We start from the raw sequence: 14187 nt of genomic DNA on the forward strand, positions 1-14187 counted from the left end.
TATATATATATATATATATATATATATAATTTTTTTTTTTAAAGTGGAATTGGTGAATCATACATATGAATATGTTCAACTTCAGTGAAGACCACCAAAAGTTTTCCTAAGTGATTGTCTAGTTTGCTTGCCGCCCAGCAGTATCTGAGAACTCTGGTGGCCCCTCATCCTGGACAACTCTTATTATCATTATCACCTGTGTCTTTCGTTTTAATCATTCTGGTGGTATCTGCTTGTGTGAGGGGTTGGTGTTTTGTTTTGTATTGTTTTATTTAAGTGGGATTTTTTTAAGTGCTCTACCACTGAGCTACATTCCTAGCTCTTTTTATTTTTTGAGACAGGATCTGCTAAGTTGCCCAGGCTGGAGTTGAACTTGCCACCCCCTGCCTCAGCCTCCCAAATAGCTGGTATTACAAGTGTGTGCCACCACACCCACTAGTATCCTGGTTTTTTAATTTTCCTTTTCCTGAAGATTAACAGAGTTGAGCACCTTTTCATATGCTCATTGATCATTTGGGCATCTTTTCTTTAATGAAATCTATTCAAGTATTTTGCCCAGTATTTTTTTTTTTGAGTTTCCTTGTTGACGTATAGGCTATAATTCTGACTTTGTTCTTTTTCAGATATATGTAATGTTGATATTTTTCCCAACCTTGTGGTTTGCCCAACATAAAATTTAATAACAAGAAAGGTTAAACAACCTCAATGTCCAGTTGAAGGAAATGGGTTAAAGTAATAGAAAATACAATAAAAATCCATATATGCAAATATGAATCATTTATAAATACTAAGTGAAAAATGTAACATGCTTCAATTGTATATTAAAACAAACATGTAGGGGACTAGGGTTGTGGCTTTGTGGTAGAGCACTTGCCTAGCATTTTTGAGGCCCTGGATTTGATCCTCAGTACCACGTAAAAATAAATAATAAAATAAAAAAAAAATCCAATCTAAATATAAAAAAGAACATCTATCCAGGCACTGTGGCATGCAACTATAATCCCAATGGTGATGCATACCTGTAATCCCAGCAGCTAGGGAGGCTAAGACAGGAGGATTACATGTTTGAGGCCAGCCTCAACAACTTAGCAAGGTCCTACACAACTTAATGAGACCTTTCTCACAATAAAAAATTAAAGGAGGGGCTGGGATTGTGGCTCAGGGTGGAGTGCTCGCCTAGCACGGGCGGGACCTGGGTTCGATCCTCAGCACCACTTAAAAATAAAGGCATTGTGTTGTGTCCATCTTCACCTAAAAAAATACATATGAAAAAAATTGAAGGAGCTGAGGATGTGGCTCAGTGGCATATTGTCCCTGGGTTAAATTTTCAAATTTCTGGGGATAAGGGCTGTCTATTTGAAGAAAGGCATCACTCTAAAACTCATGTTATTTAAATTTTCACACATGGTAATTATTTCCCATCAATTTTTTAAAAATCACTAAAAGATAAATACATAAATTGGATTTTTAAAAAGTGGAGCAGTCTTGGGGCTGGGGATGTGGCTCAAGCGGTAATGTGCTTGCCTGGCATGCACGGGGCGCTGGGTTCGAACTTCAGCACCACATAAAAAAATAAAATGAAGATGTTGTGTCTGCCGAAAACTGAAACATAAGTATTAAAAAATTTTTTTTAAAAATGGAGCAGTCTGGTAATCATATCTTTCTGATGACTCATTTGTTCCCACTGCAGCTCTCTAGACGAAACCGCCTATGAAAGACTAGCAGAGGAAACACTGGACGCCTTGGCGGAGTTTTTTGAAGACCTTGCAGACAAGCCCTGTACACTGGAGGACTATGACGTCTCCTTTGGGGTATAGCTTGGCTTATTTTAATTTTTCTGTTTCTCCATAAGAATTTTAATTTATGGAAGTAAGAATGCCTCTGCAGCAGAGTAAAGCACAAGCAGCATAGAGTAATGGGAGGGACCCAAAGACCCTGTAGGGTTCAGTGACACAACCCAGCCCTACCATTGACTCTGGGCCAGTAACCCTGCCTCTCCAAGCCTCATTTCTGGTTAAAAATATACAGATTTCTAGAGCCATAAAAAATATTAATATAGATTCCCAACCTTCACCTAATACCCATAAAGTAAATAAGGGAGGAGGCCTGGGCATGTGTTTGTGTAGCAGGTCAGCAGGGACAGTACTGAACTAGACCACCAATTCTTTTTTGTTGTTGTTGTTGTTACAGGGGATGGAACCCAGGGGTACTCTAGCACTGAGTTATGCCCCCAGCTCTTATTTATTTGCTTGTTTGTTTGAAGATGGTCTTGCTAAGTTGCTGAGGCCAGCCTCAAACTTGTTATCCCCCAGCCTCAGCCGCTGGGATTACAGGCGTACACTCTAGATAGCTAGTCCTTAAGCAGGGATAATTTTTGGCAGTTCTGGGCATGGAACCCAGAGCTTTATGCTTGCTAGGCAAGAGCTCTACCACTGTGCTACATCCCCACCTCCCAGGTAAATTCTATTGTGCAGTTGGTTTGAGAACTGAATTGGATGAAACTTTAGCCCCAGATCCTAGGAGTCAAGGAAGTGCTGGTGTTTATTTATTGGCCACCAGGTGGCAGACTTAGGCAACAGTCTGCTTTTGGGTTTAGAATTGTTAGCCTTTAGATCTCTTTTTTGCCATTGGGAGAAAAATCTCTTCTCCTCTTCCTCTCCCTGCCCCCTCCCCCCTCCCTCAGAGGCAGTGGTTAATCCTCTTGATAGCAATTAATTAATAGCAGGAAATGTCACGAAGTGTACATTTTTTGATTCAATCATAGGATTAGGTAGGACAATCAACTGTCAAATTGAAGTGGTAGAAATGATGTTCATGTTGCTATAAGGCCACTAGGTAGAGAAGAGACTCCATAAGATAGAACAGCCAGCAAAGTCTTGGAAAAGGTGTCAAGCCTGAGAGTAGTAAAATGGAAGTAAACCAGCAGTAAAGGAGGGATACCTTCTGGTGGGCTCAGAGATTGCTGTCAGCAACAGCAGGGAGGTGCTTTATGAAGCTCGGGGTGTGGCTCAGTGGTTAAGTGCTTGCCTAGCATGAGTGAGGCCCCAGGCTTAATCCTCAGCACTGCTAAAAATAAATAAATAAATAAATAGAAATTAAAAAGTGCTCATGAAGAGATCCCCCATAGGGCTGAATTGCTTACAGCCTAGCTCACCGCCTGACCATCCAGGAAATGATTTTAGTGGTGGAAAAGTTACAGGCTTCCTTTCCCCAGACTCCCTACCAGGGGCTGAAACTACAGGAAAACAAGTTCTCAGACTACACTCTGCTCATGTGTGCAAATATTGATTAACAAGCCACAAAAGCAGTCATGCAACCTGTTCTCACAAAATTAGCAAAGCCCCAGATTGACCCAGGTATTTTGCATGAATGTTTCATTAGAAGTAAATGTGGCAGGGGCCGGGACTATAGCTCAGTGGTAGAGCACTTGCCTAGCATGTGTGAGGCACTGGGTTCAATCCTCAGCACCACATAAAAAATAAAATAAACATATAAAATAAAGGCATTGTGTCCATCTACAACTCCAAAAACAAAAGAAGAAGAAGTAAATATGGCAGCAAGCCGTGGTGCACGTCTGTAATCCCACTGGCTCAGGAGACTGAGGCAGGAGGATTGCAAGTTCAAAGCCAGCCTCAGCAATTTAGTGAACCCCTAAGCAAGTCAGTGAGACCCTGTCTCAAAATGAAAAATAAATAGAGGGCTGAGTGTATGGCTTCATGATTAAGAGCCTCTGGGTTCCATCCCCTGTATAAAAAAAAAAAAAAAAAAAAAGGGAACAAAAGAAGTAAATGTGTCATTGGTTGGGGATTTAGCTCAATGGCAGAGCACTAAGCACATACAAGGCCCTGATTCCAACCCCGGCACCAAAAAGGAAAAAAAAAAGCAGCAGCAGCAAATGTGCTAACATTGTGGTGGCTAGACTAGGTTTGCCTCATTGAATCAGTGTGAATCAGGTGTCAAAACCTTCTACTCAGTGGTGAGTCACAGAACCTTTAAGAATCCTACTCTCTGTCTCTCTGAAGAGTATTAGCTGCTGGACCTACCAGATTCTATCACCCATTCCTGCAAGGGAGTGGTGCCTTATATTTTTCTAGCCAATCCTTATACCTTGAGCATCACTCTGCTCACCAGGAAACAATTTTTTAAAAAATTTTTTTAGTTGTAGATTGGACACAATACCTATATTTTATTTATTTATTCTTTATGTGGTTCTGAGGATTGAACCCAGTGCCTCACGTGTACTAGGCAAGTGCTCTACCACTGAGCCATAACCCCAGGCCAGGGAAAAATTATTTCTAACAAATTATTCATTAGCAAACCCTCAACTGTATATTTAGAAAGGTAAAAGTATTTAGTGGCTGCATCTGTAGTCTGAACTTATAAATATGTTGAAATGCTCCCTCCCCACCCTGTAATATGAATTCCTTATCACAGTCCTTCAGATGCTACCTTATGTATTTCCTGTATTAAGTAAATTAACTGAAACTACACTGTAGACCATAAAACACCATAACACTATTACCTGAGCTTTTTGGAATGGAGCCTTTTTCTGCCCTTGGGGTCCATCTGCAAGTTATCTGCTTTGGAAAGCCTCCTAGATACTCCCTGCACATAGCACCCTCACTTCCTGAGTTTTGTTTTGTTTTTTTGTTTTTTTTTTTTGATACCAGGGATTGAACACAGTGGTGCTTAACCACTGAGCCATACCCCCAGTCCTTTCAATCCTTTTTATCTTTTATTTTGAGATAGGGTCTCTCTAAGTTAGTTAGGACTTCACAAAGTTGCTAAGGCTAGCTTTGAACTTGTGATCCCCTGCCTCAGCCTCTGGAGTTGTTGGCATTTTAGGCCTGTGCCACCATACCCAGCGTAACTATGCTCTTAAGACTAGTCTGAGCACCTTGGCAAGCAGGACTCTGTCCATTCTTTGATCCCAATGCCTAGAACAGTACTGAATACACAATAGGGGTTTAATAAATGTTGGTTCACTTTTTAAATAAAATATGGCCCACATACTTTTCCAAAACATACTTTCATTATGCCACTCAGCATTTACAGGTCTTTTGCCAACTTACTGCTGGCCAAGTAGACAAAGCAATGATTCAGATTCCTCAAAAACATCTCTTCTTCAGTTTTCTCTCTGTGGGGTGAGCAGCTTCTTGGCTGGCATGTCATCTGATCAGATAATGGGTAATGTCAGTGTCTGGGTCCAGGCCTCACCCCTTGTTGGTCATTAAAGGGACACCCCACCAGAGTTGAAAGCACCTCTCGTCACTAGGTGACTACTGAGTCTGCCACACTTGACTGGGTAAAATGTGACCACAGACTGTTTAGAATTGCCAAAATAGAACTAAATGTGGCAACACATGCGGTAATCCCAGCTGCTTTGTAGACTGAAGCAAGAGGATTGCAAGCTCAAGGCTGGGCAAGACACTGTCTCAAAATAAAAAGGGCCAGAGAGGTAGCTCAGTTGAACAGTTCTTGCCTGGCATGTGTAAGGCCCTGGTTTCAATCGCCAGCACCACACACACAAAAAAAAGATTGTTATATTGGTAAATTTGATGATAATAATTAAATTAAAAAACAAAAACTGGTGGCAGCTACCTGAGAATGAAGCTTGTGTCACAGATTAATGGGAAGTTGTGGGAAGACTAGTGTTTTTGGACCCAGCCACCCTGGATGTAAGGCCAGCTCTGGCAGTTACTGGTGTTCTTTACCACTGTAAAACCCTGGTTTCCTCATCTGTAGAACTGGATAATGATTCCTACCTCCAGTGCTTATGTTCAGTTGTAAGCAATTTCCCATAATGCCAAACAGAGACTGGCAGAGAGTAGGGAGAGTAAATAGTAGGTAATATTTCTATTTATGTTCTCATTTTCCATAAAATTTGCATTCTCAGTGTTGCTATCATTTTTATTTCTTTTTCTTTCTTTCTTTCTTTTTTTTTTTTTATTACTGTGGATTGAACAAGGAACACTGTACCATTAAGCTACATCCCTAACACTTATTTATTTTTTGAGACATGGTTTTTCTAAGATGCTGAGAGGCTCACCTTGAACTTGTGATCCTCCTACCTCAACCTCCCAAATCACTGAGATTACAGGCATGTGCCACCATGTCCAGCTATATGATTCTTTTTTAATTAAAAACAAATTATAAAAACAGGGCTGGGGTTGTGGTTTAGTGCAGAGCACTTGCCTCACACATGTGAGGCACTGGGTTCGATCCTCAGCACTAATTTAAAAATAAATAAACAAAAATAAAGTTATGTGTCCATATATAACTAAAAATATATATTTTTTTAAATGATAAAAACAACATAGAGAAAGTGCCACTGGGGACGCAGCTCAGTGATAGAGTACTTGCCTAACATATTACTAGACCCTGGGTTTGATCCAGCATCACAAAAAAAACAAAAAATACTATGGTCTGGGCATAGCTCACAATACTGTGGGGGTACCTAACACTCCTGAACTGTACGCTTAAGAACAGTTAATGTGGCGGGGCAGGGCTCAGTGGCAGAGCACTTGCCCAACATGCAGACACCACAAGTACACACAAACAACCTCATGGCGTCACCCTCATCCTGTTCTATCAGCTATTACTATTGTCACCGCCCTCCTACATTTCAGTGGCTCCTTCTATTTGTGGAAGTGCCTTGTGAGAATCATTCAGGGATCCCTGTTTGGTTCCCAGGGCTCTTGCATGCATAGAGAAAGGCTGCCTGGCCTTGCGTTGGGGGAAGTCATGAACACGGTGGGGAACAGGAGGCTCTCCAACCCCCCCTAACCCCACTTACCAGTTCCCGCAGCGGGAACTTAGCCCTGTCTCCCTTTCTTTCATATTTTGCCACTCTGTAGAGTTCAAAAGCCTTGGGAGTAAAGGGCTCCTTTGTTGAAAGAGTGTTTTCAAATTTAAATGAGCATTTATTGGGCAAAGATGGCCCAACCAGTCTTTTGAGAATGGAAGGCTGTTTAGAGGAAAATAGAGCCGCAGTGGAGTGGAGTGGACGGTCTGAGATACTTGTTAGATGCGTGGGAAGGGTCTGGACATAACAGGCCTGGGCTGGAGTTGCTGCCTTCTACCAGCCTAGCTAATTCCACTGCTCATCTGTGACCAGCAGGTGGGGGCGTTGACTGCTTCCTTCTTTCCTTCTCCTTCTTTTTTTCATAATGGACTTGTCATGTCTGATACTCAGGTTAGTACAGTATTCTAGTAGAGTTGGTGTCTGCATTCTTAACATCCTATATTATGTTCTGATTGGTGGGAGGGAGTGAGGGAGGCAACAAGCCAGCAATCTCACATGTTAGAATAGAAACTCAGCCATCCCTGCCTTGCCGACCTCCTGGGGAAAAGCACTGTGAGGTATAAACATTATGATTAATCCTGTTCTGATCCTGAGAGCAGTGTTCTTTCTGTGGGATCTATTCCTAATACTAAAGGCTTTTGTGAGCCAAGCATGGTGGCACACACCTATAATCCCAGTGGCACGGGAGGCTGAGGCAGGAGGATCCCGAGTTCAAAGCCAGCCTCAGCAACTTAGCAAGACCCTGTCTTAAAATAAAATATAAAAAAGGGCTGGGGATGTGGCTCAGTGCTTAAACACTCCTGGGTTCAATTCCTGGTACAAAAGAAAAACAAAAAAAGACTTTTGCATGTGTGCTGAGGATTGAACCCAAGACCTTGTGCATGCTAAGGAGGCGCTGTACCACTGGGCTCTATCCCCAGCCCCATGAAGGATTTCTTTATGCTGTGTGTGGTGTACTTGTGTACGTGGAAAGCATTGAAATATTATAACATATAAAGATATTATTGCAAAGTGCTAATTTTGTCTTGTTTTATTCATTCTTTCTTCCATCTCCCCTAGAGTGGTGTCCTAACAGTTAAACTGGGTGGAGATCTAGGAACCTATGTGATCAACAAGCAGACCCCAAACAAGCAAATCTGGTTATCATCTCCCTCCAGGTATGTTCAGAAGTTGAAATCTGTACTGGTTTAACTTGCTAGAAATGCTCTGTTGTAGACCATTTAAGAAGGGTCCTCTCAGGTGTATCTGCAGGTGACTCATTCCTGATGTTTACAGCCTGTTCCATCTTCAGTAGCAAAGTTCACTCTAGTGACATAGCTTCTCCCTGCTGATAACTTGTCTACCATCAACAGGCATCAGGATGTTGGCAAGATCTAAAGCAAAAAGTGTATAACTTTTCAGAACCTGAACAAACCTGAACCTCCATTAAATTGTTTGGGGGTACAGTGGTAGAGCATTTGCCTAGCATGCACGAGGCCCTGAGTTCTATCCCTGGCACCATGAAAACTGTTTTTGATATTGCAGCATCTGAGCAAGTTGTACTGTCTTCAAAGCAAATTAAAGTTTGAGCACTAGTCTGTTTTGAGCATCTCAGCTAGGGATCAGCTGAGTAGCTGGGACAGTGTTTTAAGTCACTACTGTAGGGCATTTAATCCCTTCATCAATGTGCTTTCAGTGTAGAGGAATAAAAAACTGTGTTGCAGACAGCCTTCGTCTCAAAGCCTGAGAACATGCAGAGCCTCTGTAGTCCAGCTGCTACTGAAGTGGTTGTAAGAAAAGAAGAGAGAGATGCCCACAGAGCTCTCAGACTGACCTTCCTGGTCATTCATTATCACTTCCAAAGAGAACAGATGGAGTGTGAATTGGGAAAGGCCCAAATGAACCAGTGTGGAATTCTTAGAAAGCCTAATGGTATTTGTAATTAAGAAAAAAAAAAAAAAAAGTATAGCCAGACACACAGTGGTGCACACCTGTAATTCCAGTGACTCAGGAGGTTGAGGCAGGAGAATCATAAGTTCCAGGTCATTCTCAGCAATTTAGCAAGACCCTATCTAAAAATAAAAAACAAAAAGGGCTGGGGATGTAGCTCAGTGGCAAAACATCCCAGGGTTCAATCCCCAGTGCTAAAAAAAAAAAAAAAAAAAAAATTATAGGCAAGTACTGGGGTATAGCTCAATGGTAGATAACTTGCCTAGCTTGCATAAGGCCCTGGTTTCAATCCTCAGCATCACATTTAAAAAAAAAAAAAAAAAAACCCTATTCAGAAACATACTACTGGATAATAATAATTTCCCAGAAATTCCAAGTGGACCTTTTTTTTTGCAGTGCTGGGGATCAAGCCTAGGGCTTCTCACACCTGCCAGGTAAGTGCTTTACCACTGAGTCACATCAACAGCCCCACCCAAGTGTACTTTATTAAAAATCTGTAATTCATATGGGATTGGGGCAGGGTTCTGCTGAGCACTCATTACTATCACAGCTACTGAATTCCTCCAAAACATTTTCCTTTTTTTTTTAATTTTTCCCCTTTCAGCTCTTCTATTTAGTCCAGAATCTTTTTTTTTTTAATATTTTTTTTAGTTGTAGTTGGACACAATACTTTTATTTTATTTATTTATTTTTATGTGGTGCCGAGGATTAAACCCAGCGCCTCACATGTTCTAGGCAAGTGCTCGATGGCTAAGTCACAACCCCAGGCCCCAGAATGTCTTTTATAGGGCTGTTTCTGATCTGTTTTTTCAGTTGACAACTTTTCCAGTCCTGTGGAATTGGCAGCCTTTCCTAGCCGCCTTGCCCACCTTGAGGAGGTTGTAGGTTGTAGGGTGGGATAAAGGAGAGGTCTGGGGAACATCTGGGTGTCAGCACCTGAGCTAGGTCAGAGTCCTGGGTGATGTGGAGGGGCATGGATATTACTCACCTTCTACCTAGCTACCTGGTATCAAACTCAGGATACCATACCAATGGAGGTTCTCCGTTGTTCTTCCTTCTTCTTAATGGCCCAGGTGGTTTGTGTTCAGCAGTATGTGCAGAATAAACAAGAGCCCTGTCCATTTTATTTGTCTGGTTTTTGTGTGTGGTGCTGAGGATTGTACCCAGGGCATTGTATATCTCATGCATGCTAATAAGCAAATCTATACTATCTCTGAGTTACTTTCCCAGCTTCCCCTCTATCTGTATTCCTGGGCACATGTTCAAACCCCACTATTTGTTTAGCAATACAGAAATTCTTTTTTTTTTTTTTCCGGTACCAGTGATTGAACCCAGGGGTACTTAATAACTGAGCCACATCCCCCAACCCTTTTTTTCCTTTTTTAATTTTGAGACAGAGTCTCACTAAGTTACTTAAGGCCTCCCTAAGTTTCTGAGGCTGGCTTGAACTTATGTTCCTCTTGTCCCAGCCTCCCAAGCTGCTGGGATGATAGGTGTGTGCCACCATGCCCAGCCCCATACAGGAATTATTTAAAAATGTTATAGCTCTAAAAGATGCTTCACATTAGCTTCCTTCCCTGGCCAACTCCTGCCCACCTGTCTTTGGAAAGTTTCCTCTTAGTGACCCAGATGGGCTAACGTGCCCCTGTTCGTGGGTTCCCAGAACCATTTTATTTTGAGACAGGGTCTTTCTCTGAGTTGTCCAGGCTGGCTTGGGACTTTGCCATCCTCTTCTATCAGCCTCCTAAATTCCATCAGGATATCCATTGCTGTGTCACCCCATCCACTCAGCCTCCAGGAGATGGAATTTGGGACACATTGTGTATATCTGATGTAACAAGTCATGGCAAAAACAGCTCAACTTTGTGTACATGAATAAGATGGATTAGTCACCTTCACATGACCACAAAGAAATACCTAAGGTGACTAACTTGTAGAGAGAAGAGTGTTATTTAGCTCACAGTTTTGGAGATTCAAAGCTAGGGATGACTCAGTGGTAGAGCGCGTATGTAGCATGCTTGAAGTCCAGGTCCAATCATCAGCACTGCCAAAAAAGGAAAAGAAAACAAAGGTCAAGATTGGGTGGCTGAGGGTAGGGAGGATCCTTGGTTTGGCCTCCAGTGAGGGTAATACCTCAAGGTGGGAGCACATGTAGGATCAGTCACATCTCAAGCCAGGAAGCAGAGAGATTAGGTGAGAGTCCCACAGTCCCTTTAAGAGGCATGTCCCCATGGCCTAAGGACCCTTCCCTTGGGTCTTCCTCCTTTTTTTTTTTTTTTTGGTACTAGGAATTGAACCCAGGGACACTTTGTCAGTAGCTATGTCCCCAGACCTTTTTATTTTACTTTTATTTTGACACTAAGCTGCAAGGATGTCACTAAATTGTTAAGCCTGGCCTTGAACTTTCAATCCTTTGGCCTCTGCCTGCTGAGTTGGTGGGCTTGCAGGTGTGAACCACGTGTCCAGCTAGGCTCTTCCTCTTCAAGATCCACAGCACCTCCCAGTACCCCACCCTGGGGACCACACATTCACATACAGACTTTTGGAGGAATACTCGTATAATACAGTCTTCCCCAAGTGAAGTTCATGTGCCATTTTTGTCAGTAAATGAGCCCAAGTGGATGAACTAGCCAGTCAAGCACTCGGTTGCAAGGATGTAAAATTTGATTAAGAAAAATGGTTTTTTAGCCAGGCCTGGTAGTGCACACCTGTAAGCTCAGCAATTTAGGAGGCTGATAGAAGAGGATGGCAAAGTCCCAAGCTAGCCTGGACAACTTGGGGAAAGATCCTGTCTCAAAATTAAAAAAAGAACAAGAGCTGGGGATGTAGCTCAGTGGTAGAGTGCCCCTGGATTTAATTCTTAGTACCAAAAAAAAAATTTTTTTTTAAATACTGGATGTAATGGCACATGCCTATAATCCCAGGGATTTGGGAAGGTGAGGCAGGATGATCACAAATTCAAAGCCAACCTCAGCAATTGCCCTAAGCAATAATAATAATTAATAATAGTGCAAGCAAGGCACAAATCATGTCAGTGACACAAAATGGCCATGATTTTTATAAGCACTGCTCTAAGATAGCAAGTATCATTAGTGTGGTAGGCAAAGTCAGAACCGGATGCCTGGAGACTGACAGATAAGAGCCAAATGTTTTCAGGTCTTGAGAACTTTTCTGTGAAATGTTCCAGAAGATGGGTTGTGTGATTATTCTAACTTTTATATTTTGATTGATTGATTTTGGTACTAGAGATTGAGCCCAGGAGTGCTCTACCACTGAGCTACATCTCCAGTTCTTTTTTTCTTTTTTCTTTTTTGAAACAGGATCTTGGTAAATTGCTAATGCTGACCTCAAACTTGACATCCTCCTGCCTCAGCCTCCAAGTCACTAGGATTTATAGGCATGCACCACTGCCCCCCACTTATAATTATTCTTAAATAGAAAGACACTAAGTCAAGAAATCAAATATATGGCATGAGGGATATAGCTCAGTGGTAGAATGCCTGTTTAGCCAAGACCCTGGGTTCCATCCATAGTATTGGGAAAAAAAAAAAAAAGAAATCAAATATGTGCCTCACTTGTATACTCTGGGGAGTATCTTGGTGGCAGTCTTTGTGGTATCTGTGTACTGGTCAGCATTTTTTTATCTCTGTGGCAAAATACCAAAGGTGATCAATTGAAAAGAAGCAGTTTCAGTCCACAGTTGCTTGGCCCTATCACATCAGGCCTGTGGTGAGCCCAGCACCATTCTGGGAGCACACGGTAGAAGAGGCCACCCACCCCATGGTGGCTGGAAGCAAAGAAAGAGAAGATCAGGGTTCCAACATCCCCTTGGAGAGCACCCTCAGGGACCTGACCTCTTCCTCTAGCCCCCTCCCACATGTTCCATCGCCTCCCTGTGGCACTGTGGGCTGGCCACCAATCCTTTAACACCACCCTTCAGGGCACATCTCTGATCCCAAACAAAACTTAGTGCTTCTCCTAGAGCATCCCATGGACTTCCCGTGTGTTTGTTTTATCTTCCAGTGGACCCAAGCGCTACGACTGGACTGGGAAAAGCTGGGTGTACTCCCACGATGGTGTGTCCCTCCACGAGCTGCTGGCCACAGAGCTGACTAAAGCCTTAAAAACTGAACTGGACTTGTCTTCCTTGGTCTATTCTGGAAAAGGCACTTGAATGGCTGCCCTCTCATAAAGACATTAACAGCTGTCAGGCCAAGACCCCAGCTTCCTTCTGCAGCTGAGTGCGGGTTGTCTTTGTTTTTTGTTTTGTTTTCCATTCCTACTTTTGAAGACAACTCTGAAAAGAAGGTGTCACCTCCCACCCTGCCTGCAGGATCTGATTTAATTTCTATAGTTTATTTGGATTGATTGTCTGATTTCCTGCTTCACATGATACCCCTTATCTCTTTTAATGTCTTATACCCATACCTTAATATAATAATGACTTTACAAAAAGAAAAATAATAAGAAGGAAAAATTCCCTGGGGAAATGACTGGTCCTCATTTTCATTCTTTGAAGGATTTACAGCAAAAGCTACATGAAGAGCAGCTGGCTCATCACGCCATTTCATCCAAAATCGAGGCTCATTAAAAAGTAGTTTATAAATGTCCCCAGGCCTAGGTGTACACACTTCTGAGCCCTTTAGCAGGCAAAAGAAAGTGTCCAGAAACAAACTGGAGGGGAAAAAATCTGACCCAAAGCTATGTTCATGTTCTATTATTTTTTTACCTCGGAAAGGTTTAGGGCTGGGGGTGTAGCTCCCTGACAGAACACTTGCACATCATGCCCAAGGCCCTGGGTTCAATCCCGAGCACTATTTTTTTTTTTTTTTTTTTTTTTTTTTTAGCATATTAGTGAGAATTCTATGTAAATGTGTAGTGAAGGCTTTTGCAATGAGTGAACCAGATACACCTTCTATTACAGGAAAAAAAACGGAACAATAGAACAATATAAACAAATGCTAAGTGGTTATTTATTTCCTTTCTTCAGAAAGAAAAATTTTTTTAGTCTGGAAATTTTTGAAAGCCGTAGGTCAATGCTAGAGAGACAATAAATAAAACCGTGCATGCATGTGTATGTTTATGTTTATCATCTTTTATTTATTTATTTATTTTGTACAGAGATTGAACCCAGAGGGGCTGTACCACTGAGCTACATCCCCAGAACTTTCTATTTTTCAATTTTTAAGACAGCCTGAACTTGTGACCCTCCTGTGATCCTCCTGCCTTACCCTTCTAAACTAAGCAGAGGGGATTACAGGAGCACACCCCACCACACCCAGCTCTATTGTCTCACTTCTAATGAAAGTTTCCTTTAGAATTCAGTGACTAGTGCACTTCTCCATCTGGGATGCAGCATGAACTTAGGTGTGCAATGAGACTGCTGTGATGTGGAAGTGGAAGGTAGGGAACCTGCTATTATGGGCTGGTAGGGGCAGGCCAGCCCATCAGGC

The 14187-nt window shown here is 42.2% G+C and overlaps 1 protein-coding gene across 1 annotated transcript in view; it reads left to right on the forward strand.

The window, feature by feature from the left end:
• The window catches only part of Fxn (frataxin), a 25630-nt gene extending 11819 nt beyond the window's left edge, over positions 1–13811 (forward strand). The window contains exons 3-5 of the mRNA XM_015492905.2: positions 1691–1811; positions 7865–7962; positions 12758–13811. Of these exons, the coding sequence (XP_015348391.1) occupies positions 1691–1811; positions 7865–7962; positions 12758–12908 (370 nt within the window). The 3' untranslated portion in view covers positions 12909–13811. The remainder of the gene's footprint in view (positions 1–1690; positions 1812–7864; positions 7963–12757) is intronic.
• The last annotated feature ends 376 nt before the right edge of the window (positions 13812–14187 follow it).

Source organism: Marmota marmota, unplaced genomic scaffold, assembly GCF_001458135.2.
Source record: "Marmota marmota marmota unplaced genomic scaffold, marMar, whole genome shotgun sequence".
NCBI lineage: Eukaryota > Metazoa > Chordata > Mammalia > Rodentia > Sciuridae > Marmota > Marmota marmota.